This window comes from Nyctereutes procyonoides, unplaced genomic scaffold, assembly GCF_905146905.1.
Source record: "Nyctereutes procyonoides isolate TBG_1078 unplaced genomic scaffold, NYPRO_anot_genome, whole genome shotgun sequence".
In the NCBI taxonomy this organism is placed as follows: domain Eukaryota; kingdom Metazoa; phylum Chordata; class Mammalia; order Carnivora; family Canidae; genus Nyctereutes; species Nyctereutes procyonoides.
The window spans coordinates 17039514-17064935 of record NW_026575155.1 but is presented as its reverse complement, the minus strand read 5'-3'; the positions used below and the strand labels follow the sequence as shown (position 1 = coordinate 17064935).

Genomic DNA, 25422 nt, shown 5'->3' with positions numbered 1-25422 from the left:
GGAGGAAGAGGAGGACGAGGGGCTGAGGGAGAGAGAGACTCTTCTGTAGGCTCCCTGAGATCATGACCTGAGCTGAAATCAGGAGTCGAAGGCGTCACTGACTAAACCGCCCGGTGCTCCTTGAATCAGACCTTTCGATATCATCATTTCTACATAATTGTGAGTATTTCCCAGCACATACTACGTTTGTCTTCTAGTCCTCTATTTTAACAGTTTATCTAACAGGTAGCTTTTTTTTTTTTTTGCCCTTTTTTCTTTTTAATTGTGGTAAACAAACAAACAAACAAACAAAAAACCCACACAACATCAATTTAACTCTGACCACCCTTCCCATTTTTAAGTGCCCGGTTCAGACGTCACTTCCACATTGTGTGCAGACAATTTCCAAAACTTTCTCATCATGTAAAACTGAAAGTATCCCCCTTAAGCAACTTTACACTTCTCTTTGCAGTGAAAAAAAACAAAAAAACAAAACAAAACAAAACAAAAAACCTTTTATGCTACGGAAAATCGTACACAGCCACGAACGTGGAGAGAACAGTTCCGTGGGTCCATACGTCCTCAATATTTGCTTCACCAATCTTCAGCTCCCGGCCGCTCTTGTTTTATTTATGCTCTCACCCACTGTTGTCCCAAAATGAGAAAAATGTTTTAAAACTATGAAAGAGGGATACCTGGGTGGCGCAGCGGTTTGGCGCCTGCCTTTGGCCCAGGGCGTGATCCTGGAGACCTGGGATCGAATCCCACGTCGGGCTCCCGGTGCATGGAGCCTGCTTCTCCCTCTGCCTGTGTCTCTGCCTCTCTCTCTCTCTCTCTCTCTGACTATCATAAATAAATAAATTAAAAAAAATAAAAAATAAAACCAAGAAAGAGAAAAGAAGGGAGTTTTTACTGGAGCCCCATGAGGCCAACTGCCCGGGCTCCGCAGAGCTCACAGGGAAGACTGTGCTTGGGGAAGGGGTGGTCGGCGCAGAGTTACGTATGGTTTCTCATAGAATTACCGACCATGGCGACGAAGGACATTCCAGAAAGCCACAGACTTTATCTTATGTTCTTGGTGTGGGCGAGGCTGTGTGACTTTAATCTTATGGGAGTCAGGGAGGGCTTTTTGTTTTTCTTACCTTTATACTTGGAATGCTCCTTTCTGTTTTTTTTTTTTTTTTTTTTTTTTTTTTAACAAAGCAGACGTACAGTGTGTGCTCCGGGCAGAAGTAGAGTCCATGCTTTGAGCTTTTGCTGAGTCATTTTGACCTCGGGTAGATGTTAAGATAGGGCTCCCCTGGGAGCCCACACCCCGTGCATGAGAAGGTGAACATCTCCTTTATTTCACCACCCTTCCTCCATCAGCCGACCCCATTCCTCATCGTTTGGCAGCACACCCAGCGCATCATATCACGTCATCTGTAGATACTTCAACGCGTCACTCTCAAAGGCGACAACGCTTTCATATAATCACAAAATCTTTATCACGCCTACAAAAATTAACAGTAATTTAAAAAAAAGATTTGTTTATTTGTTTGAGGGGGAGTGAGCGAGCACAGGGGGTGGAGGGGCAGAGGGAGAGGGAATCCCCAGGCGCCCCAGCAGTAATTTCTTAATATAGCAGATCCATGCATCGTGATCGGTTGATTTTTCTCCCAAATCCTTTAATCTGCGGGTTCCTGGGCCATGTCTTCTCCCTCCCTCTTCTATCTCTCGCAGTTTGGGGTCTTGGCGCTTGCATCCCTGTGGTGTCATTAACAGGTCCCTCTGTCCCCTGTTCTTCCTACAACCTGTTAGTTAGATCTAAAGTCTTGGTCTGAGTTGGGTTCGGCAGTAGCAATTGCTGTACTTAATTTATCAGTGTCTAAATTTATACTGTTTCACCCAGACAGCTCCATAAAAGGCATGTGCACAGTAAGCGGTATCTGTCTCTGTGGTGTCGGGGCCGGTGACAGTCACTGCTTTATCTCATGAGCCGCCAGTGGGGGTGACTTGGGGACAGTCTCAGTCTACCTTTCTTCGTTATTCTCTGGAATCATTCCGTAATGAACAGATTCCCATGAAGAGAGCAAGATCCCACGAAGGATCTTGTCCTGTCTCTTTATTTTTAAAACTCAATGTGAGAATCGTTTATTTGAAGAGGGAGATGGCAACCCACTCCTAGGTGTTGTGATTCCTGAACTTCTGGAATATTCTAGAACATTTGAAATCATTCCTGGGGCACCTGGGTGGTTCAGTCGGTTAAGTGTCTGACTCTTGTGTTCGGCTCAGGTCATGGTCTTGGGGTCATGAGATCGAGCCCTGCATCAGGCTCAGCACTCAGTGGGGGAGTCTGCTTGGGGTTCTCTCTCCCTCTCCCCTGCCCGTGCCCCAACTCGTGCCCCCTCTCTCTCTCTTTCTCATAAATAAATAAAATCTTTAGAAATACGATCATTCCTGATATCTTATTGTATGTTTTTAATTTACAATCCTTTCTTATTCATTCTATTTCTTCTTCCTTTTTTATTCTTATTTTTTTCTTCTTCCTTTTTTTAAAACAAGATTTGTCAAATTTTCTTTTTTTTTAGATGCATATATCCTATTTAAATTCTTAAGAAGACTCTCTGTTCTTACATATAATATCAAATACCTCCTCTTAAAATGTCCATTGACGAGCGTCAGGAACAGCAGTGTGCTCCCCTGGTCTCCTGTTATTTTTGTTTCAGATTCTTCATATTTTTACCTCTATTTTTAAAACCTACAGTTACATAGGCTTGGTCATTTCTGCTTACATCCTTGCTCACCTCTGTGTCACGCACCCTCGTGTCCCCGTTGGATGTGTGCGTCTGCCCGTGTGTCTGCCTGCCTCCTGCTGGAGAGCATCCTTCGCGCACAGTGCAGGGACCTAGGGGTCTGCGTCCTGGTTCATCTGGAGATGCCCGGTTTTGTTTCTGTGTGGACCTGACCAATCCTGCCTCCTCTGTCCATCCCCGTCCCCCACCTGAATCCCCCGCACCTCGCGGCACCCTCTCATGCTATCTGCTCTGTCCTGCAAGGGCATCAGGAGCGTCCCGAGGGCATGTGGCCTGCTGCCCCAGCCCCTCTGTGGGACCTGCAGCTTCTCCTGGCACCGGGTGTCTGCTCCTCCTTGTGCACAGGTCTTGCTCCCAGGCCCGGCGGGCTGATGGGTGTGGGCATCATGCATCTGCACCTGTCTTGCCTCTTCCGACCTCTGTGCTGGGGCTGCTCCTGCCCTGCTCACCATTCTGCTCCTCAGTTCCTGTCATGCTTTTCATCTCCGTGACCAAAATCCTAATTCCCGGCCCCTGATGGAGGCACCTGCCTCTCCTGCGTGTGCAGTCTGCAGGCCGGGCCCCTGTCCCAGGGTGCAAGTCCGTGGTCCTCCGTGCTGCAGGGCACGGCCACCTCCGCCCATGGGGGTGAATCCTTGCGCCCACCATAGTACCTGGGCCACACTGCTCATCCCTCCCTCGTGCTGTTCTGCTCGCCGAAGGTGTGTGACGAATGGCAAGCCCCTCGTCTGCTTGTGTGGCCCTCCCTGGACACCCGAAGGCGGGAGCCAATGCAGAGTGCAGGGCTGGGGTCTGACGGGACACTTGTGGTGTGCAATCAGCCACATGTAACTACTTCCTCTGAAGCAGCTTTGGAGCAGCTTCTTCAGAACAGGAAGCACCGTGCCCTCACCAGTAGGGCTCACCGGCCTGTTTCTCAACCGTGCAGCAGCCCAGCCTGGTGAAGAGCGGAGCGGTCGCCCCTTCCCTGCCCAGCCCGGACACCCACCGAGGTCACCAGCATCAGTGGGGTGAGTGTACAGGGGCTCCTCTGTGTCCAGCTTCTTCTCCTGGAGGGGAATGGTTTCCCCGGGGAGCGGCCCAGCCCTGGAGAGGACCCTGTAGCCTGGTCCCTGGTACCTGCCTGGGGCCGGTCCATGCCAGGCCCCCCTTCCTGAGATCCGGTGGGGGGTGAGCGCTGTGCCCACCGCGGGCAGAGCCACACGGGACACTGGGAACATCCGTCATGAGGGGCAGGAGGTAGCATGGCAGGAGGACGGGCCAGACCTTCAGCCTCGACCGCTGGGCCTGAGGTCCCTGGCGAGCCCCTGATGTGAGCCAGAGGGCGGCTGGGGGCAGGCGAGACCCCCAGAGGAGCCGCAGCAGGTGGAACCGGGGCTGTGCGGGGAGTCTGGGGCCCCAGCCTGCCTCTCTTCCTGCTCGAAGAGGCCTCCAAAGTTGGCAGCAGTGGTCCAGCCTCCCACGGAGTCTGTGCGTGTGTGTGTTGTGTGTGAGCATGTGAACATGTGTGCAAATATGTAAAGGTGTGTTTACGTGAAGATTTGAGTATGTGGGATGTGTAGGTTTGTGAGTGTGTGAGGTACGTACCGGCATTTGGGGTGCGCGAGCGTGTGTTGCGCGTGTGCACATGTGAGTGTTGTGGGGGTTGTGTAGGCGTGCGAGTGCATTCTCCCAGCGGGGTCCACCTCTTCTCTTGGACTTTCAGAGGGTCGTGAGCTGGGGCTGGGGAGGTGTCACCTGGGAGCTGAGTTTCAGGGGCAGGTGTCTGGTGTGTGACTCAGTGTCCCACCTAGGCTCCGGGGAGCGGGGGGCCTGGACCCTGGGTCTGCCTGGATTCCAGCCGGCGGCACCTCACCCGCAGTCCCCCAGGGTCGCCTCCCCCTGGCGCCCTGTCCTACCCGCACCCAGGGCTGGGAGCCAGCCCTGCACACCCACTGGGGCCCGAAGCACTGCTCCTTTGAGGACGCCTGGGACCCCGAGGGGGCAGGGAGGAGCGGCCCCCTTGCCCCACGTCCTCAAGGAAGGTTCTGGCGGCAGTGGCCGGGCCCTGGGCTCGGTCCCACATCCTGTGCAGGCGCGAGGCCTCTGTGTGCACGCCTGACGTCCAGGTGACCGGGGACCACTCTGCCGGCTGTCACCGCGCTGGGGAGCTGGCAAGTGCATCCGCGAGCGGGTGGGGAGCTGGCTGCGCAGAGGCCGGGGCGGGGTCCGAGGGGGCATCTCGGGGAGGCTGGGCCTCCGCCCCCCGCCCTCCGGGATTGCTCCCTGCTCCACCGTGGGGAGGCCCGGTGTCAACTCTGGGTGCCGCTGAGCTGTCCCGGGGCCAGGAGCGCTGAGCGCAGCCCGGGCCTCGTCTGCAGCCCGCTCCCTGGGGGACTGCGTGCTCTTGGGGGGACGGGGCCTGACCGGTGGTTCAAGCACCAAGTGACTCCACAATCGCACGTGTAGTTCGGCACCACTTCTGGGGCTCGGGGAGCGGGCAGCCAGCAGACCCGGCCTCGGCGGGACCCCCAGGGGGGCAACCCAGATAGGAAGGGGGGTCCCGGGGTCGGTGGGTCGCTCTCACCCTCTCTCCACTGTGTGGGACCCACGGCGGAGCAGGTGCTCCCATGGGAGACACATTTTCCAGCTGATGCTGGACCGGAGCCTCGACATCTGGGCCCAGGGGCCCTTGGTACCCCGGACCCCGTGCACCCACTGCCTCCTCAGGGTGCCACCTCCCGGTTTCCCACTCCGGGACCCTCGGCCACGAGGCCACCATCACCCTCTTGCGCCGGATGGGCTCCTGAAACGCCGTCTCTGGCGCCCGGAAGGTGTTCTTTTGGACCAATTCTCAGTGGCTTCTTGGTGATATTTTCTCCCTTCCTTTTTATGCTCAGAAGCTCTCCCGACCTGCAGGTGCACATCCTCCCGGTCCTTCCACCACGCTGTTCCCCACACGGAGCGCGCGTGGGCCTCTGGTGGGAAGGGGCCCCTTCCTGGGGAGCCCCCCCACCCGCCCGTCGCCTTCCAAGGCTGCTGCGCCACCCGCTCAGGGCCTCTGACTCGCCCACGGGCACGCGGCCTGCTCCCCGCCGCTGCCGTCGTGACCTGTCCCACAGAGCGGCTGGGCCTTCGACACGGCTCGTCCGCTGCTGCCAGGGAGACAGGTTCTGCTGTGTCAGCTTTAGCTTCCGTTTCATCTTCCGCCTCACGACGCGCCCCGCAGGTGCGTCCCCACCTCCCGCACCGGGCCCTGCGCCCGCGGGGTCCCCTCCGTCCTCGTCTCAGGGGAGCACACAGGGCAGTGGGCTTCACACCCTGTGAGGCCGCTGAGCGCGGGGCCGAGGATGCTGTCTGCAAGTACCCCGTGGACCCCCTGACCTGAGTCGTGCCCAGCAGCAGAGCTTTCACATCTTCTAATGAGTACGTGGGAGGACGTGTCACCGTTTTCCTGTGGCCAGATGCTGCGGCCCTCGGGAGGCCTCTGCTCCTGGACTTCCCACAGTGGCGCGGTGGTGGGGCTGGCGCCCTGAGGGCACGCGTGCCGCATGCGGCCTGTGCATGGCAGCCCCCCCCCCGAGGCTTGTCCAGCCTCCTGCCAAGCTCCCAGAGCCCCCGTGTGTCCAGGCATCCTGCCCCCACGGGGCTGGGGGGCTGCAGGGGCAAGCGCCTCCTCCGGCCTCTGGGCCCGTCTGCGGCCTCTGAGCTCCTGCTCTGACCGCGGCTTCTGTCCAGGTCTGGGGGCTCGTGTGGGAAACAGAAGTGACCCCATCTCCACGTTCTCTCTTTTGGTGCAAAGAGGCTGACTGGTGCCTGTTTGAGAGCCGTCGCAGACATTTGCTTATTTTCTCCGTCAAACACGTTTGAATCCCCCAAGCTCCTGGGGTGAATGCAGGTGTGTGTGGGGGGTCCCCTGCCTCCCTTTTGTGTTTGTTCCAGGGGTTCTGAAATTCGGTGATTCATCAGTTGCAGGTCACACCCGGTGTGCATCACATCACCCACCACCCCCACCTCCTCCCACCTGTGAATTTTCCCGGCAGCACCTCCCGCCCCCACCCCACCCCCGGCACCCGATGCGGGGAGCCCCCGTCAGCTGCATGGACTGGTTCTCAGACCCAGCGGCCTGGAGGCACAGTGGGTCTCCAGTGGGGCTCTCCAGTGGCCTAGCTCAGGGGTTGCACTTTTGCAAAACCTCCGACTTTTGTTGTAAGGTGGGTCGGGAGCCAACGGTGAAGAAAGAATTCTTGAGGCATCTTTGGTGCAAAAAGGTGGTTTTATGAAAGCCCAGGGATGGGACCGTGGGCAGGAAGAGCTGCTGGGGATTGTGGGAGCGTTGGGAGAGTAGAGAGAAAGGAAATTTCTTTTGTTTTCTTTTTCTTTTTTAAAGATTTTACTTATTTATCCATGAGAGAGAGAGAGAGAGAGAGAGAGAGAGAGGCAGAGACCCAGGCAGAGGGAGAAGCAGGCTCCATGCAGGGAGCCTGGTGCAGGACTCGATCCCGGGACCCCGGGGTCACGATCTGAGCCCAAGGCAGATGCTCAACTACTGAGCCCCTCAGGGGCCCCCAGAGAAATCAAATTCCTAAAGGGATTTTCGTAGCTGAAGCCACAGGACCCTGGAGGTCACACTATGGGAAGCTAAGGTGGCTTCTGGCCTCCCGGGAAGCGTTCGCGCTACCGCAGTTGTGAGCTCCTGCGGGATCGTCCAGCGGGTCCTCAGGGGTTCCTTTGATCAGCATCTCTTCATCGGTGACAGGAAGCCTGATGTGACACCCTTGCCATCCTGACTCTGCAGGCCGCCCAAAGTGTTTTCTTGCTAAGGTTTCCTCTTTTTCTTGTCTTTCACCAAATATGGTGTGTGTGGTGCGGGACGGGGGGTGACTCGCTGGGCTCTCCGAGCCTGGCCGTGAAGAGCTGATCCTCCCGAAGGTGGCCTTGGTCCTCCGCATTCACGCTGCGGGTGCTGCTCGGGCCAGGGGCAGAGGAGCACCAGGCCCAGGTCTCGGGGCTCCAGGAAGCCACCCCACAGGAGACTCCCAGACCCGCGACTTCCCGCGGTCACACTCAGGTTGCGCCAGGATCCTCCTGGCAGGCAGGGTCATGCAAGGGTGGCTGTGTCGCAAAGTCCTCTCGGCCGGGAGGACCCTGGGTTTCTCAAGCACCCGGGTCCCCGTGAGGGGCCCACCCTTCTCTCCGGGGAGACAAGGTGGAAGGGCTGGTAGAGTGGGGTGCCCCACCTCGGTGGCAGGGCGGCAGGAGGGCCTGAGCGGCACCGGCTGCACCCGTGGCCCTCGCTCCTCTTCCTCCTCCTCCTCGCTCAGCTCCGCCTGGGCCCCACGTGCCCTCCTGCTCTTGTGCCAGGGTCCTTCCAAGTCCAGTGCCCACGGGGACAGGTGCTGCGGTGCTCCAAGCCGGGCCACCACTGGAGCGGGTAGGCCTATGCACCCTGCTGCGCCCAGAGGGACCCAGGCTTGGCGGGCAGTCCCCGTGCTGCTGGAGGGGCTGGGTTGCAGGACTCCACCCAGGGGAGGCCCCCATGGCGGGGTCTCCCGCGGCCTATACATGGCGACCCCCGCCCCCTGAGGCCGGCCTCCCTCTGAGCTCCCAGAGCCCCCGTGTGTCCGGGCATCCTGCCCCCGCGGGGCTGGGGGGCTCCAGGGGCGAGGAGCGCTTGGGGACAGGCCGCCACCAGCCCCCGCCCAGCCACCCAGGGTCAGGGCCAGGCCATCTCGGCCTGGGCGGTGTCGCCGTGACCGCGGCTGTCCCCTCTCGTGGGGGCCTTGGCACCCAGGCCCGCACCTGGCCATGGCTTGGGCCTCGGCTCTCACGTGACGGCCCGAGGAGCTTCCGTGCCTGCTGCTGTGACTGTCTGGGGGCCCGGTCTGTGGCCGCCGGAGAGCCAGGCGGGGCTGGGGTAGCCGCTCGCCCTGCTGGAGCTCCGGGGGCCCAGGGTGCCTGGGGCAGCACCAGGTTGGTGGGCACACCCGAGGCAGTGTGAGCAATCGGCTGCGGAACCTCGGAGGGGCCCGGATGCAGCGGGGAAGGCTGGAGCCGGCCTAGCCTGAGCCCCACGTGCCCACAGCGGGCGACAAGGGGCTTTGGCTAATAAACGTGCGGGGCCTGGACTGCACCCAAACTGCCTCCCCGGCCCATCCGGCACGGCTCTGACCCAGGAAGCCACGGCACCATGTGGCTTCTGCTTTTGACCCCAAACGGGAAGGATGGAGGGTTCTGTTTTGACATTTCTGGGTCCTGATTATGATCTTGGTGGGGCCCAGGGAGCAGGGTCACCTCCAAAGAGACGGAGAGTGAGGCCGCGCGGGGCTTCCAGGCGCAGGAGCCCCAGGCTGCAGGCTGGTTCTCCCAGGGCCCCCGGGGGCACAGAGGCCCGTGTTCCGAGGGCGGGGCCGGGGCCCCAGCAGGGGTGGTGCTGCCCATGCAACCCGAGCCCCGCGTGCCGTGGGTCAGAGGGCCCCTGTCTGCCCTGAGGAACCAGAGCAAGGCCCTGAACGCCAGGCCTCAGCCTCCCCAGCGCCCAGCCTCCAGGAGTGACCGTGCCCGGTCCACGCCCTGCCTCAGGTGCTAGGTGTCTACGGACAGCAGGTGTGTCCAGATAACGTGACGGTGGCCTGGAGCTGTGGCCTGGGCGAGGCCGACACGGGCTGTGCGCGCTGGCTCGCTCCTGCGGGGGCGTCTGAGCGGGCGGCCGGCTCAGGCCTGGCACCCGGGAGGCGCTCCGGTCCTCGTGCCCGGTTCACTGGGGACCCAGGCGTGGGACGGCCGCAGCCCTGACCCAGAGCGTGCGCACCCTACGTGTGCTGTGCGCGTGCTGTGCGTGTGCTGGGCAGGGGCCCCGGGGTCCCCGGCAGGGCCCTAACCCCTCGGGCCTCCTCTCCTGCGGCAAGGCCGTGGGGGGCGTGTCCTGCACCCACGCAGCGCGGCCGGGCCTCCCAGCTCTGCACCTGCCGGCGGCCAGCCCAGGGTCCAAGGCGGTCCCTGAGCCCCCCTCCCTCCCCAGGACATGCTGCGCCACAGCTCCCTGCTGCTCACCCTGGAGGGGCTGCTCTTCCTCTGGGCCGGTGAGTCCCTCGCGGGCAGCTCCGCACGACACAGCCCACCACGTCCCGGGGCGGGGAGAGCAGACCTGCCCCCTGTCCTGCCCCCCAGGGCAGCTCCGCCCCGACCCGGGCCTCCTGGGGACCCTCCTTCTCCACCACCCCGTGTGTGGGGCTTCCCTGCCCCCATCCATCGGCAGCGCCGCGTGGGGTCGGCCCGCGTCGGGCCACCTCTCACGGAGCCGCCTCCTCCTGCCGCCAGCGTTCTGCCAGGAGTGCACCAAGTACAAAGTGAGCACGTGCCGGGACTGTGTGGAGTCGGGGCCCGGCTGCGCCTGGTGCCAGAAGCTGGTAAGAGCCCCCCCCCCCCCAGGGTCCTCGCACCGTCCTGCCCGTCCCGCGTTCCCGTCCCCGTTCCTGTCCCCGCGCCCTCCCTTTGCCTCTGGAGCTGGGCACCAGGGGGGCCACCACTCTGTTTCCGGGGAGGCACGAGCAGCCTGGGGGCTGAGAGACGGATAGACAGACAGACTCGGCCCCACCCCAGGGCAGCCTGGGGCCACCCCGGCCATGTGCCCCCTGCCCAGGCAGGAGCCCTGAGCAGGGACCATAGGACGTGAGGAGGTTGTCAGGAAGTGAGAGCACAGGGACGAGGTGTGGGAGGCTCGGCACGGGACCTTTGTGCTTCTCACGTGGCGGCGCGACCCTCCTGTCCTGGGCCCATCCACCTCCTGGAGAGAAGCCCCAGGCCCTGCCCGCGGCCCACTCCCCCTGCGCCCCTGTCCCGACCATGCCCTCCCGTCCTGGGGGTCCCTGAGGTTCTGACGCTGCAGGACGGGCCGGAGACGCATGCGCGCACTGAGGGTAGACGGCAGACCTGAAGCCCCTTTGTCCCTCGTTACTTCAAGCATCTGTCTTAAGCTCAGAGCACCTCCCCCCCACACCCACCACACGCTCCTCCCGGGACTGGACCGTGGCCACGGCACCTGCTCACGTCTGCACGCCCTACGCAAACGTTCCCAGCTGCGCCCATGATGCCCTCGATCGCGCTTGCCCCGGGCTGTGCGATGACCCAGGATCACACACGGCAGCAGGTGTCCTGGCCCTTCAGTTCCCCGGAACCGGGAGCCCCTCAGCTTTGGGTCACGCACCCCCCCCCCGCCTGGCACTTCCGAGGGTCTCAGAGCAGCGGCCGCTAGGAGGCCCGGCGCTCGCTCTCCCTGGGTCCAGGGAGTGTGTTTGGGCAGGTGCCCCGCACGGGGCTCACGACGTGCCTCTGTCCCCACACTGGTGATGCTGGTGAGAGCCCCCCAGCCGAGGGGCGTCGCCTCCACCGCGATGTCACCATTAGCTCTTTGCGGTTAATACGTGACTTGTGGGGTGATGCACATGGCCAGGAGGCCTACTTCCTGTGAAGCTTACACCCCCTGACGTTAGCGCCCGGGGGCGGGGGGGCACCCCAACCAGTCCGGCGAGGGCTGCACCGTGGGGGCGTCCAGCGCGTGCACTCCCCTGTGGCTCCTGGTGTAAGGAGGACTTCATCCACCTCCCCCGTCTCTGTCCCATCAGAGCGTCCAGCAGGCACACCTCCGCGTCGATTTTCTGAGCACTTTTTTTCTTTTCTTTTCTTTTTTTTACATTTTTTAAATTTAAATTTAATTTGCCAACATATGATATAAGACCCAGTGCTCATCCCATCGAGTAGTGACATGCCCCAGGCCCAGAATCGTCCTCGCCCCCGCCGGGGAATCTGGCGGTTCTCCGCAGGCTCCTGCCTCCCTTTCAGGAGAAGCCGGGCTCCGGCCCCCGCAACACGTTTCCTCCTTTTCTCCGTCCCTGCCCGACGCGGCAGGGGCTTCGGAGCGGCCGACCCACGCCCCGGCCACAAGCGCCTACAGGGAAGTGGGGTGCCGGGTGTGGTCTCCCCCCTTGGACACGGTGTGGCCGCAGCTCCGGGGGTGAAACGTCCCCGGCAGGTTGGAGTTCCCCATTCCCTGCGACAGAGCTCGTTAGATTCCTTGGAAATAGGGTGAGGCTCGTTAGCTTCCACGCGAATGCGGACTGCAGCGTAGGCCTTTGTTCCCGGGGGGCTCGCTTTGTCCCTCGGGTCCTGCGAGCAGTGACAGAGGTCCCGAGGGAGACTGGCGGCTCGGAAAGTGCCCACCCTCCGGGCGCCGCGGTGGGCCGCACCTAACCAGCATCCGGCATGGCCCCCTGCCCCTTCCTGGGCCCCCCTGAGAAAGGGGGCAGAGAGACGTGTCTGGGTCCCTGAGCGTGCCCTTCCTTGGCCTGGCGTCAGGACCCACAGAACGGGGCCCCTGCTCCCACCCCGTCCTCTCAGAGCCCAGGGGCCTCTATGAGGACGCTGCCCTGATCCAGGACCACGCACGCCTCTCCCAACAGCCTGGGGCTTGGCCCAGTGGCCGGCCTGTGTGCTGGAGCCCCCGGGGCGGCACCTGCCTCCTCTCAGGAGGGCGCCTCTGCTACTAAAGCCCCGGCCACCCCGGCCACTCCTGGCCAGGTGCCCCGGCAGGGCCTGGAGCTGCTGAGCGACCCCAAGGGCAGCTGGGGCCTGGACACCTTGGTCCTTCCATCATCTGGGGTGACCCACAGCCTCAGGGAGAGGCCGTCAGAGGGCAGGTGTCCTCCTCCCACCCAGCTGCCCGGCCTCCCACCCCCAACCCTCCGCACCCGGACACCTGTCTCCAATCCCAGGTGCAATGGAGGAGGAGCCGCCTCCTCAAGCGACCTCTTGTGCAGCACCCACAGTGCGGCCCCCACCCTGCCTCTGCCCTCCTCTTGACCCCTGACCCCCCCCGCCCCCCAGAACTTCACTGGGCTAGGGGAGCCCGACTCCATTCGCTGTGACACCCGAGAGCAGCTGCTGCTGAAAGGATGTGCGGCTGACGACATCATGGACCCTCAGAGCCTGGCCGAGATCCAGGAGGACAAGAAGGGCGGCCGGCAGCAGCTGTCCCCGCAGAAAGTGACGCTCTACCTGAGACCAGGTAGGCTTGGCCTCGGCCGGGGTCAGGGGGCACCAGCATGTTGGTGGCTCTGGGCGCCAGGGCTGGGTGATGGTCCAGGCGTCTGGTGGCCGGGTTGGGCAGCAAGGCAGGCGAGCCCCGGAGACCTAGAGACTGTTGGACACTCAGCCAAGGGAGCATGGCCCCTGCCCTCCGCCTGCGGGAGGACCCCCCACGCCCACCATCGGCGGCTCTGTGCTTCGGCTCTGTGTCCTTTCCAAAGGGGAGGAGGAACTCTTCTATCCCCGTCAGGGGCTCTTGGCAGAGTAAAAGCCCTGATGAGTCCTGTAGCCAGGGAGCCTGAGCGACGTCGGAGTCATTGCTGCTCAGACTGACTTGACAGCAGAGCCCCGCCAGTGCTCCGGGAGGAGTCCTTGGGGGAGGCGGGCCTGGTGGGAGGACCAGGACCACGGGGCGGACGGGCCAGGGCGGGGCTGGGTGAGCACTGCCCCCCTGGTGCAGCCCGGCAGGCGGCACAGACGGAGAGACGACCAGACCCCCTCCCTCCATCGTTCACCCTCCCGTCACGTGTTTGCTGAGCACCTGCTACGCTGAGGCTGGGACAGGGGCCTGCGTCCGGCTGGGGGGTGCCGGGGATGGAGCAGGGCTGGTCCGGGCAGCCAGGTGCCCGTGCATGGCAACAGTGCTCCTTGAACGAGGACTCGGTGGGATGAGTAGGTCCGGAAGGTTCTCCTAGAAGTTCGAGTCTAGCCGGGAGCCCGGTGTCGTGTCCATAGGCCTCGGAGGAGGGGACGGTGATGAGACCTCGGGGCCCGCAGAGGGCAGGTCGGGGCCCGGGAGACGCCTTCACACTCGCCCCGTCTGCCCGCAGGTCAGGCAGCTGCCTTCAACGTGACCTTCCGGCGGGCCAAGGGCTACCCCATCGACCTGTACTACCTGATGGATCTGTCCTACTCCATGCTGGACGACCTCATCAACGTCAAGAAGCTGGGGGGCGACCTGCTGCGGGCGCTCAACGAAATCACCGAGTCCGGCCGCATTGGTGAGGCGACCCTTGGGTCCCAGGCGGGCCTGCCGCTCATGCCCCTCCCAGAGCCACGAAGGGCAGGGCGGTGGGGTGGGGGGTGCTGCCTGGGTCACCCCCCAGCCATACCTGGCCACCCCCAGCCACTGCCAGCCACCCCTGGGTCACCCCCGGCCACCACTGGGTCATCCCCCAGCCACCCCTGGGCCACCTCCAGCCACCCCTCATCCACCCCCAACCCCCCCAGCCCCTCTAGGCCACCCCAGCCTCCCCAGCCACCACCCCCCGACACTGCCATGCAGCCCTCCGCTTCCTCCCTGCTCCGTCCTTCTCCTTCCAGCGTGTCTCAAACACAAAGCCGTACGTTGCTCTTTATTAAAAATTAGAGAACCGCCCCTCCCCCCCGCAGTGTGTGACCTGCACGGTGTCTGCCCGAAGTGCAGCAAACCTGCACGGCCCGAGTGCCGGCGGGGCCTTGGCGCTGACACCCACGGGCGCATTCCGCACCCCCCCCCCCGCACATCCCGGCGCCCGCGCGTGAGGCCAAGGGGACACCTGCCTTTCCTCCCTGTGTCTGCCCGGCCGCTGTGTCCGTGTGCAGGGCCGCACGCCCAGGCCCACGCTGCATGTGCACACGTGCGTGCTCACACACACATGTGTGCCGTCACACTCATGCACGTGGGCGCGTGCGGACCCCACACCCGCCCCGGTGGGCGGCAGGGAAACCGAGGCTTGTCGCCGTGTGCCCCCGCCCCCGTGCTCATCCCGCCCCCCCTCAGGCTTCGGGTCTTTTGTGGACAAGACGGTGCTCCCCTTCGTCAACACGCACCCCGAGAAGCTGAAGAACCCGTGCCCCAACAAGGAGAAGGAGTGCCAGGCGCCGTTCGCCTTCAGACACGTGCTGAAGCTCACGAACAACTCCAACCAGTTCCAGAGGGAGGTCGGGAAGCAGCTGATCTCGGGGAACCTGGACGCGCCCGAGGGCGGGCTGGATGCCATGATGCAGGTCGCCGCGTGCCCGGTGAGGTCCCCCCCGGCCCTGGGGCCCTGAGCTGGCCCGCTCCGCCCCGCCCCCTGCCCCCCGTGGGGCCTGCCACTCAGGCCCCCCCCCCCCGCCGGCACCGGGCAAACCCTGAGGTGCCTCAACCTATGTGAACAGCCTAGGGGGGGCCGACCGAGTGGTGTGACCCCCCGCAGCTCCCGGACGGCGTCCCCCCACCGCTGGGCCCCCAGGGCAGGGAGCGTCCCTGTGCCTGCCCCCTGCCCTCTCGCTGGCCTGGCGGTGCTGGCGGGTCCCCTCCACCCGCTGCGTTGATGGCCTGTCAGGCTACAGACAACAGCCTGGGTTTTTGTTTTTGTTTTTTTTTTAAAGATTGTATTTATTTATTCCTGAGAGATACAGAGAGAGGCAGAGACCCAGGCAGAGGGAGAAGCAGGCTCCATGCAGGGAGCCCGATGCGGGACTCGATCCCGGGACCCCGGGGTCACGCCCTGGGCCAAAGGCGGTGCTAAACTGCTGAGCCCCCCGGGCTGCCCAGGTTTTTTGTTTTTTAAGATTTATTTATTTATTGTAGAGAGAGAGGGAGAGAGCTCAGAGGTAGAGAGAGAATCTCAAGCAGAACATGGTCCCTATGGGGGGCTCCATCCCATGACCCCGAGATCGCGACCTGAGCTGACGCCAAGAGTCAGATGCTCAACCGACTGAGCCCCACAGGTGCCCCCCCTTTTTATATTATTATTTATTTTCATTTTTTTATGGCACCGTGTTTTAAACCTTCAGAGACCAGGTTCCAATCCCCCAGCATGTGCGGGTCCCCGGGCACATCGTACCGCCTCTCTGTCCACGGCACACGTGTCGCTAGCGTCCCCTGGTCACCCGTGTCCCCTTGCGAGCCCCTCGGTTTCTCTCATCTTTTGTGCCTTCCGGGTTTCCACATGGCAGTGGCCATGCCTGTGAGTCGGCTCCTTCCGTTCCCAGGGACGTTTCCTTAGGATCAGTCCCTGGCCCAAATGGCCACAGAGGGTCTACGCTTCATCTCAAGCCCCCAGCATCCGGCCCGTGTGCATGGGCGGCCCTCGAGCAGCCCCGGCGTGGACCCCGCGTCCCGGCCAGGGTCCTGGAGGAGCCAGGGGCACGGGGATGGCCCGGGCCTTGGGGCGGCCCCCCAGGCCCTGCCCGCCAAGGCCCCTAACCTGGCGTCTTCTCAGGAGCAAATCGGCTGGCGCAACGTCACTCGGCTGCTGGTGTTCGCCACGGACGACGGCTTCCACTTTGCAGGCGACGGGAAGCTGGGTGCCATCCTGACCCCCAATGACGGCCGCTGCCACCTGGAGGACAACATGTACAAGAGGAGCAATGAATTTGTGCGTGGTGCCCCGCATCCTGGGAGGGAGCAGACCATGCGGTCCCCGGGAGGGGTGGCCGGGGCTCTGCCCCAGGGGAGCAGGGAGGTGGCAGCCCAGGGAGCCCAGGGGCCGGGGCCCTCCGTCCAGGGGCAGGCAGTGTCCTCGGGCCTGGAGGGGTCAGCGCCTGGCACAGGAGCTCGCCTCCGCCTGTGGCCCACCGCCGCGGCCCTGGTGGAGCAGCCCTGGGCTCCGTCCCTGACCCCGGCCGTCTGACCGGGCCTCTCCCCCCCAGGACTACCCGTCGGTGGGCCAGCTGGCACACAAACTGGCCGAAAGCAACATCCAGCCCATCTTCGCGGTGACCAAGAGAATGGTGACGACCTATGAGGTGGGTGGAGCCGGGGTGCCAGCGGCTGGGTGGGCCGCAGGCAGGTCGGTGGCCGCGTACCCGCGGGGTGGACATGGGCCAAGCTCCGGAGGCGGGCACGGGTGGGGGCTCTGACGGGAAGGAGGAAGGACGTCCCCGCGGGGGAGCCGTGGCTAGCCTCCGTGTTCCCCCGAGCGCGACGACGCGGCCAAGCCCCGCACACCCCGCTCTCGGCCTGCGGGCCCGCGCGTGGGGACCCAGGCTCTCCATGGGCGTCAGGTGCCCGCAGCCAAGCGCCCGAGGCGCCCCGCCTGCCCGCAGGAGCCCGCGCCCTCGCTGACCGCGCTTCCTTCTCGGCTTCGGGAACCGAGTGTGCCCTGACTTCACGGAATCGCTGTTCCTGTTCCTTCCCCCAGGGCGCGGGGATCCTCCCGGCTTCGGCCGTGCTTCCTGCCCCGTGGGGCACTGCCTCGTGAGCGGGGCTGGGGTGGAGCGGGGCGGCCTCTCCGGCCCGGAAGGCTGCAGGGGCACCTGCTGGCCCCCCCGCAGTCCTGCTTTCCGTCGTGGGGGGCCTGCTGCCGCTTGGGGGGGGGTGCAGGGGGGGTGCTCTGCAGGTGCCAATGCCCGGGGCGGCTCCTGCTCCCTGTTTTCCAGACTCCAAAAGAGGACAGGACCCTGCAGGAGGCACAGGGGAGGGGCCCCAGCGGGGGGGGGGGGTGGGTAGCTTGCCGAACCAGGGGCCGGTGGCTCCGTGCAGGGCTGATGACCCAGTGCCACCACCTGCTCTGGCTGCGAGCATGGGCAGGTCAGGGTTGGCAGCTGTGCTCCGGGGCGCAGCGGGTCCCCGGGACAGTGCACTGCTGCAGGGGAAGCTGAAGCAGGAGCCTTGAACCCTAAACCCGCACTAGAGGGACCTTCCCTCGGCGGATCCCTGCCCTTCCTGAGCCTCCTTCCTGGGGCTCCTGTGTGAGGGGCATCGAGATGACCCAGAGCCTGCAAGGAGAGCATTTGCGGGACCATCCTTGGGGTCCCCACATGGTGGGGAGAGCAGGTCGGAGGGGCAGGGCGGAGAAGAGCCCAGCTTCCCAGAGCCATGGTGGTCCGTCGCCCGGGGTGGAGGGGAGAGGGCGGTGGAGGCCACGGGGCTTGGCAGCTGGGCTGTGACGGTCCCTAGGGGCCCCGTGGAGGTACCTGGACTCCATCTGGGGAGTCATGGGGGGCGCTTTGGGGCAGAGAAGTGACCCAGCCATCAGTCCTGTGAAAGACCGAGTGAGGGGAACGCGGGGGCACCAAGGTGTCCTGGAGGCTGGCCGCAGGCTGCCCACACACGGGGCCGTGGGACTGGCCGCCCGCCAGCCAGTTGTCCCCTGCCTGCCTGACGCAGCCGTCCTGAACATTAAGTCACACCAGCACATTAAAATGCTCAAAACTCATCCCTCCCCGACGGCATCGGCCCATCTTATGGCTCTGGGCCCTTGGCTGGACCTGACGTAGCCACATGCTGGGGATGCTGGTGGCCAGGCATGTCGCCCCCCAGCCCCCAGCTCACGGCCAGGGGCGCCCGCGGCTTGGGGTCGCCTGAGGAGGAGCCTGTGCGGCAGGAAGTCCTGAGTCGCTGACCACACGCGGCCCTGAGATACCTGCCACGGGGCGGCCTGGGCCGGTTCCCGAGCAAGAAGGAAACCCCCTGGGCTGTTAGGGAAGCGGCGGACGCTGCGGCTTCGGTGGCGGCCCGGGTGCCAGCTGAGACGGGTCTGGTCTCCTCGCCCAACAGAAGCTCACCGAGGTCATCCCCAAGTCAGCGGTCGGGGAGCTGTCGGACGATTCCAGCAACGTGGTCCAGCTCATCAAGAACGCCTACAACGTGAGTGCTGGGGCTCGGCCGGGGTCCCCCCGCAGGTCAACAGGGGCTGGTCTGCGGAGAGGGGCCCCGCTCTCTGGTGTGCCTCCTGCGCACGGGGCCTGGCTCTCCCCGCAGGACAGCCACTCCCCTGGGGCGGCGGGGCCTGGGCCGCACCCAACGCTCACCTCTGCCGCCCGCGGAGCAGGAGCACCAGCCTCCCGTGCACCGCGGAGAGCGCCCGAGACGGGCCGGTGCCCTCGGATTCACCTAGAGCCCCGTGGAGGGTGTCCTGTGCACCCCAGACCCCCGAGGCAGGCCCTCCTGGGTGTCTGTTGTCACGGCCACGACACTGGCACGCCCGTTCGCCTCTGACTTGGTCTCTTGGTCTAAATAGAGACTTGGTCTCTTGGTGACTTGGTCACGCCCCTTCTGTCTTGGTCTCTGCCTTGGTGTCTCCCTCTCTCTCTGTCTCTCCCTCTGTTTATCTCTCCCTCTCTATCTCTCCCTCCGTCTCTTCCTCTGTCTCTGTCTCTCCCTCTCTGTCTCTCCCTCTCTGTCTCTCTGTCTCTGTCTCTCCCTCTCTCTGCCTCTGTCTCTCTCCCTATCTCTCCCTCCCTTTCTCCCTCTGTCTCTGTCTCTCCCTCTCTTGCTCTGCCTCTGGCTCTCTCCCTCTCTATCTCTCTACCTCTCCCTCCCTCTCTCCCTCTGTCTCTGTCTCTCTGTCTTTCCCTCTCTGTCTCTGTCTCTCCCTCTCTGTCTCTGTCCCTCTCTCATCCCCGCACACAGTTTCTCCAGCCCCTGGCCCACTCCAGGCACTGGGCGTGTGGTGGCGGGTGGGACGATCGGGCTCCCGTCGGTCCCTTCGCTGGCCTGTCCCAGGGGCCGTGCCGCCACCCGCAGGGGGCACAGGACCTGCCGGCTCCCCACTCTGCGTGGCGGGTGGCCGGGGGAGGGAGGCCGGCACCCCGGGGCAGCCGGGAGGGGCGGGGACGGCGGGAGGAAGGCCCTGACCCGAGCCGCTCTGCCCGCAGAAACTGTCCTCCAGGGTCTTCCTGGACCACAGCCTGGCCCCCAGCACCATCAAGGTCACCTATGACTCCTTCTGCAGTAACGGGGTGTCGCAGGTGGACCAGCCCAGAGGGGACTGCGACGGTGTCCAGATCAACGTCCCGGTGAGACCCTGTCCCGACCTTCCAGAAGGTTCTCTCCTGGGGACGGGCCGGGGCCAGGGGCCAGCGTCGGCCGCCCATCCAGGCCCCGGTCTTCCACTCCGTCCAAGGCGGCCAGCCGCGGCCTCTGTGAGGTTGTGGGTCAGGCGTCAGGAGCCAAGCAGGTGCGGGGCTGGCTCCCGCGGTGTAGACGGAGCGCCGAGGGGGAGGCGGCGCCCCCTGGAGGCGGTGCTGGGGCCGCGTCCCCACGAGGAAGGGAGTCCTTCCCAGCCCTCCGCAGAACTGCTTTGGTCTCGTTTCCTGATTTTTGTGTTTGGGGTTTTTTGTTTCTTTTTTAAGAAGTGTTTTATTTTATTTATCTATTTTTAAGTAGGCCCCACACCCAGGGTGGGGCTGGAACTCATGACCCTGAGATCAAGAGTCGGATGCTCCGCGGACGGAGCCAGCCACGCACCCGTTTTGTTCTTTTGGCAAACATATGAGAGCATGGCCCACGCAGATGATGAGACATAGGCGCGGAGTTATCCCCTTCGTACTTTGATTTTATTATAACCATAAAAATTAAATTTTTCCCTTTCACGGCTGTGAACTAATATTCAGCAAAATACTAGTTCTTTGCGTGGCACTTTTAAATACGACCTTGGAATTCCTTCAAATATGTTCCTTGCTAAATGTTGCGTGTAAATTCTTACTGAAACAGCTCTCCCTCGCGCTGGGCGACCCACACGGGAGTTTATTCAGTCTCACGACTGGCTGGTTGTGTCCTCCACTTTTTTTTTTTAAGATTTTATTTATTCATGAGAGACAGAGAGCGAGAGAGAGGCAGAGACACAGGCAGAGGGAGAAGCAGGCTCCATGCAGGGAGCCCCACGTGGGACTCGATACAGGGTCTCCAGGATCACACCCTGGGCTGAAGGCGGTGCCAAACCGCTGAGCCACCCAGGGGTCCCTGCGTCCTCCACGTTTTTCCCAATATTTCTGTCCTACCCGAATGTCCTCTGTAGCAATTTGTTGAAATCTCTGTGTTTCTGGCATCTTCACGAACCACATGCAAGGAGCAGCCCCTAAATCTCCTTTCTGACATACGGTTGTTAAAAATATTCCTGACGCGGCCCCCCCGCCCCGCCCCCAGCGTAAGGCTGAGCCAGAGATGATGGGTGTGGGGAGCACACACCCACAGGAGGGCCTGCCACCCCCACCTCCTGTGCCCCAAACTGGGGGTCCAGACGTCCTCCTCTCTGTTCCCACATCAGGTCCCGGATTAATGCCCAGGGTCTGGTGTTCTCCCCATCCCCATGCTTCCGTCCACGCCCCACCCCCCCGGGGCCCAGGGCAGGCTCCTGGACAAACCCCCAGGTCCAGGCCGCAGGGCCAGGAGAGGGGAGCAGGGTGCCCTGCTGCCCAGCCTCGCCTGAGCCCGGCTCTTCTCCATGACAGATCACCTTCCAGGTGAAGGTCACAGCCACGGAGTGCATCCAGGAGCAGTCGTTTATCATCCGGGCACTGGGCTTCACGGACACGGTGACCGTGCACGTCATCCCCCAGTGTGAGTGCCGGTGCCGGGACATGGGCCAGGACCACGGCCTCTGCAGCGGCAAGGGCTCCCTGGAGTGTGGCATCTGCAGGTGAGGTGGTGCAGGCAGGTGCGCCGCGCGGCCAGGGGAGCCGGACAGAGGGGCAGCCAGCCCACGTCACCGTGGGAACCTGAGCCTGGCTGCTCCCGCCGCAGGTGTGAGGCTGGCTACATCGGGAAGAACTGCGAGTGCCTGACGCACGGCCGCAGCAGCCAGGAGCTGGAGGGCAGCTGTCGGAGGGACAACAGCTCTCTCATCTGCTCGGGGCTGGGGGACTGCCTCTGCGGGCAGTGCGTGTGCCACAGGAGCGACGTTCCCAACAAGAAGATCTTCGGGCGCTACTGCGAGTGTGACAATGTCAACTGCGAGCGCTATGACGGGCAGGTGTGCGGGGGTAAAGGTGAGCGTGGTGTGGCCAGAGGGACGGGTGAGTGAGGATGGGCAGATGGACAGGCATACAGGGGGACAGGGAGATAGGGGTCAGGCGGACAGGGGGACAGGTGGACAGGTGGACAGGTACACAGAAGGGTGGGGATAGGGGTCAGGCAGATAGGGGGACAGGGAGACAGGGGGACAGGCGAACAGGGAGATGGGGGGTCAGGCAGACAGGGGGACAGGTGGACAGGCAGATGGGGGTAGGGGGTCAGGCGGACGGGGGACAGGGGGACAGGGAGACAGGGGGGTCAGGCAGACAAGGGGACAGGTGCACAGGTGCACAGGCAGATGGGGGTAGGGGGTCAGGCAGACAGGGGGACAGGGGGACAGGGAGATGGGGTTAGGCAGACAAGGGGACAGGTGGACAGGTGCACAGGCGGATGGCGGTAGGAGGTCAGGCGGGGAGGGGGACAGGGGTCATGTGGACAGGCAGACAGGGGGATGGGGGACAAGTGGACAGGGGGACAGGGAGACGGGGACAGGCAGATAGGGAGACGGGTCAGGTGGACAGCCGGACGGGGGAGAGCGGTGGCACTGGGCGCGGGCGGAGGGCGGTGCTGAGCGTGCCCGTCGCCCGCAGTTCGGGGCTCCTGCAACTGCGGCAAGTGCAAGTGCGAGTCGGACTACGAGGGCTCGGCGTGCCAGTGCGTGAAGTCCACCCAGGGCTGCCTGAGCACGGAGGGCATCGAGTGCAACGGGCGCGGCCGCTGTCGCTGTAACGTGTGCGAGTGTGACGGGGGCTACCAGCCGCCGCTGTGCGGGGACTGCCTGGGCTGCCCGTCGCCCTGTGGCCGGTACATGTGAGTGCCTGCGCCCGCCTGCCCCCGCGCCTCCTCCAGGAGCACCTCCCCTCTGCCCCCCTCATGGCCCTCGCCACGGAGCCCCGGCCCCCCCATGGACCCCCCTGGCCTGGCAGGCCTGTCCCCGCCTGTCCCCGGCAGGCCTGTCCCCGTGTGCTCACCCCGCACCGGCCCCTCCGCAGCACCTGCGCCCAGTGCCTGAAGTTCAAGCAGGGCCCCTCGGGGAGGAACTGCAGCATGGAGTGTGGGAACGTGGGCTTGCTGAGCAAACCCCCGGAGAAGGGGCGCAGGTGCAAGGAGCGGGATCTGGAGGGCTGCTGGATCACCTACACGCTGCGGCAGCGGGCCGGCTGGGACAGCTATGAAATCCACGTGGACGACAGCCGGGGTGAGCCCGGGGACGCAGGCGTGGAGATCGATGCGCGACGTGGCGGGGGCGTGGGGTGGCGCGGGCGCAGCCTGCCCTTGGATGGAACCCCGGGATGGGACCAGGAGGACCAGGGGAGACCCACGGGCCCCGGCAGGTGCTGTGTGGGGTCAGTCGGTGTTGAGGAGAATGCTGGGTCGGTGACAGTGACACACCCGGGGACTGGGGCTTCGGGGGCTTCGGGGGCACGGATGCATGGTGGGATGGGTTTCGGGGCTCTGGACAAGCAGCACCCAGGGGCACGCAGGGCACACAGACTCTCAGCACTCCCCTTTCCCGCTCAGAGAGCCGAGGGCCTGGCAGCCCAGGAGGCCCAGCCCCCGGGGGAGGGCACCAGGTGCAGGCAAGCCGTCCCCTGGCCCTGCAGCCCTGGGACCTGCTCCCAGCTCCCCTCCCCACGGGGGAACCGGGAAGCCGGGGGTCTCAGGCCCTGTGTGGCCTGGAGCTCACAGCCTGTGTCTGGGGCTGCAGATCGTGGCCTGGCAGGGGGCAGGGGTTTGGGGGGGAGGTGGCCTTTGTGGGGCTCCTTCGATGGCAGCTTGGGATTACGTCTGAGTTTGTGCAGCCTTGGCCACGTCGCTCAACCTCTGTAGGGCACAAAGGTCCTCCAGAAAGGCCAGGATGATGGAATGTCCAGGGGCAGGGAGTCAGGGACAGGGTGTCCAGAAGCGGGGTGTCCAGGGGCAGGGGGTTAGGGTCAGGGGGTCCAGGGGCAGGTGTCCAGGGGCAGGGCGTCAGGGGCAGGGGTTCAGGGGCAGGGTGTCTGAGGGCAGGGGGCAGGGTGTTTAGGTGCAGGGGGGCAGGTGTAGGAGGGCAGGGTCAGGGAGATAGGGACAAGAGGCAGATGCAGGAGGGCAGGGTCAAGGGGGCAGGGGCCGGAGGCAGGGGCGGGGGTGGCAGGGACAGAGGGCAGGGACAGGGGGTCAGGGGCAGGGAGTTAGGGGCAGGGAGTCCAGGGGCAGGGGGCAGGGGTGGGGGCTCAGGGGCAGGGGGTCAAGGGGCAGGAGGTCAGGGGCAGAGGGCAGGGGCAGGGGGTCCAAGGCTAGGGGTGCAGGGGTGCAGGGGGACAGGGTGTCTAGGTGCAGGGGGGCAGGTGCAGGAGGGCAGGTGCAGGGGGCAGGGGCAGGAGGCAGGGGCAGGGAGGCAGGGACAGGGGGCAGGGGGGCAGGTGCCGGAGGGCAGCGGCAGGGGGCAGGGGCAGGAGGCAGGGGTGGGGAGGCAGGGACAGGGGGCAGTGGGGCAGGGGCAGGGGCAGAGGGGCAAGGACAGGGGGCAGGGGCGGGGAGGCAGGGACGGGGGTAGGGGCAAGGAGGCAGGGGCAGGTGTCCAGGGGCAGGTGAGTGAGGGCCCTGTCCCCCGGTCAGGGGCTGAGGGGTGGCACATCGCTGCCCACGGCCCTGAAGGAGGAGGAGGAGGCGGGGGCATGAGGACCCCACTCGGGCGTCACTGGTGGGTCGTCATCCCCAAACTGGGCCCAAGGTGATGTTGGGGCGTCGGGCACCCCGTCCTACCGAGGGTTACCTCCGTGCCCAGGAGCTCTGGTGAGCGGGCCGCTGCCGTCCCAGCTGTGGCAGCCGCATCGGGAGGCTCGGGGCTGGTCCTGGCTGTGCCGCGGCTCCCGGCATCTGGGGCGCCCGTTGCTCTCCACGTGAACCAGGGGCCTCTATGCCTCACCGGGTCCGGCCCTCCCTGGCTGGGCTGGGGGCTCCCCCACGGCCCCGTTGCCCGGATGGTGAGCACAGAGGTGGGACAGCCCTGTGCACCTGGGCGCTGGGCCGTGACCTGGGGCAGAGCACACCTGGGGCCAGGTGAGCGGGGGTGGGGTGGGGGGCAGCCTGACACTCTTGTGTGTGCTTCCTCCTCGCTCCAGAGTGTGTGGGGGGCCCCCAAATCGCCCCCATCGTGGGCGGCACCGTGACGGGAGTTGTGCTCATCGGCATCCTCCTGCTGGCCATCTGGAAGGCTCTGACCCACCTGAGTGACCTCCGCGAGTTCAAGCGATTCGAGAAGGAGAAGCTCAGGTCCCAGTGGAACAACGTGAGTGGCTGTCCCCGGGGGAGGGCGGGGGGGGGACTGTCCGGCCGTTTGCCCCCGTCGTTCATCCTCGGGCCCCCGGGAAGGCCACCCCTGCTCCTGGATGCTTCTCCCCCCGCTGACGAGCCGCACTGCCTTTCCCACCAGGACAACCCCCTTTTCAAGAGCGCCACCACCACAGTCATGAACCCCAAGTTTGCTGAGAGTTAGGGCGCTCGGCGGAGACGGCGCTGGCTGAGCGTCGGGTGGAAGCCCCCGAACCACGTCTCCCCGTCAGGCTCCTCCAGGGACGGGGCTTACCGCGCTCCTCGATGTCACCCACCAACGGATTAATACATGTGCTCAAGTAATAGATACGGTCAGGTGGCGACACGGCCCGTCAGAGGGACAGCCTCCCGCTGCGGGCGTGTCCCACCTCGTGGGCGAGACCTGGAGGGGCTGCTTGGGTCTTACGAGGGTAGGCGCGTTTTTCTATAAAACTTAGAGTGGCAATCTCATTGAAGTGGCACAAATTTATTTATATTTGAACTTTTCGGGGTACTAAATCACATCCCATTGGTTATATTGTTTCCCCCATGACGTGTATCAAATAAATTAATAAAATTTCA

General features: G+C 64.0%; 1 protein-coding gene across 3 annotated transcripts; it reads left to right on the top strand.

Moving 5' to 3' along the window:
- ITGB2 (integrin subunit beta 2) lies at positions 1–25422 on the top strand. Of its 3 annotated transcripts, none has more exons than XM_055313794.1 (17): positions 1–159; positions 3706–3784; positions 9775–9835; positions 10074–10162; positions 12636–12816; positions 13667–13837; positions 14599–14840; positions 16028–16183; positions 16458–16553; positions 18307–18396; positions 19407–19547; positions 20982–21169; positions 21274–21518; positions 22134–22353; positions 22536–22741; positions 24651–24817; positions 24962–25422. In XM_055313794.1, exons 3-17 carry the CDS (start codon positions 9778–9780, stop codon positions 25022–25024), a joined length of 2313 nt encoding a protein of 770 aa, XP_055169769.1. In that variant the 5' UTR covers positions 1–159; positions 3706–3784; positions 9775–9777; the 3' UTR covers positions 25025–25422. The 3 variants fall into 3 exon arrangements, with proteins under 3 accessions (XP_055169769.1, XP_055169768.1, XP_055169767.1); XM_055313793.1 differs by having other exon boundaries at positions 3703–3784; XM_055313792.1 differs by lacking the exon at positions 1–159 and having other exon boundaries at positions 3638–3784.

Coding starts and splice junctions, on each gene's coding strand:
- ITGB2 (XM_055313794.1), top strand. CDS start 9,778: ATGCTGCGCCACAGCTCCCTGCTGCTCACCCTGGAGGGGCTGCTCTTC. Junction 18,397..19,406: donor TCATCAAGAACGCCTACAAC/GTGAGTGCTGGG, acceptor CTCTGCCCGCAG/AAACTGTCCTCCAGGGTCTT. Junction 21,519..22,133: donor GCAGGTGTGCGGGGGTAAAG/GTGAGCGTGGTG, acceptor CGTCGCCCGCAG/TTCGGGGCTCCTGCAACTGC.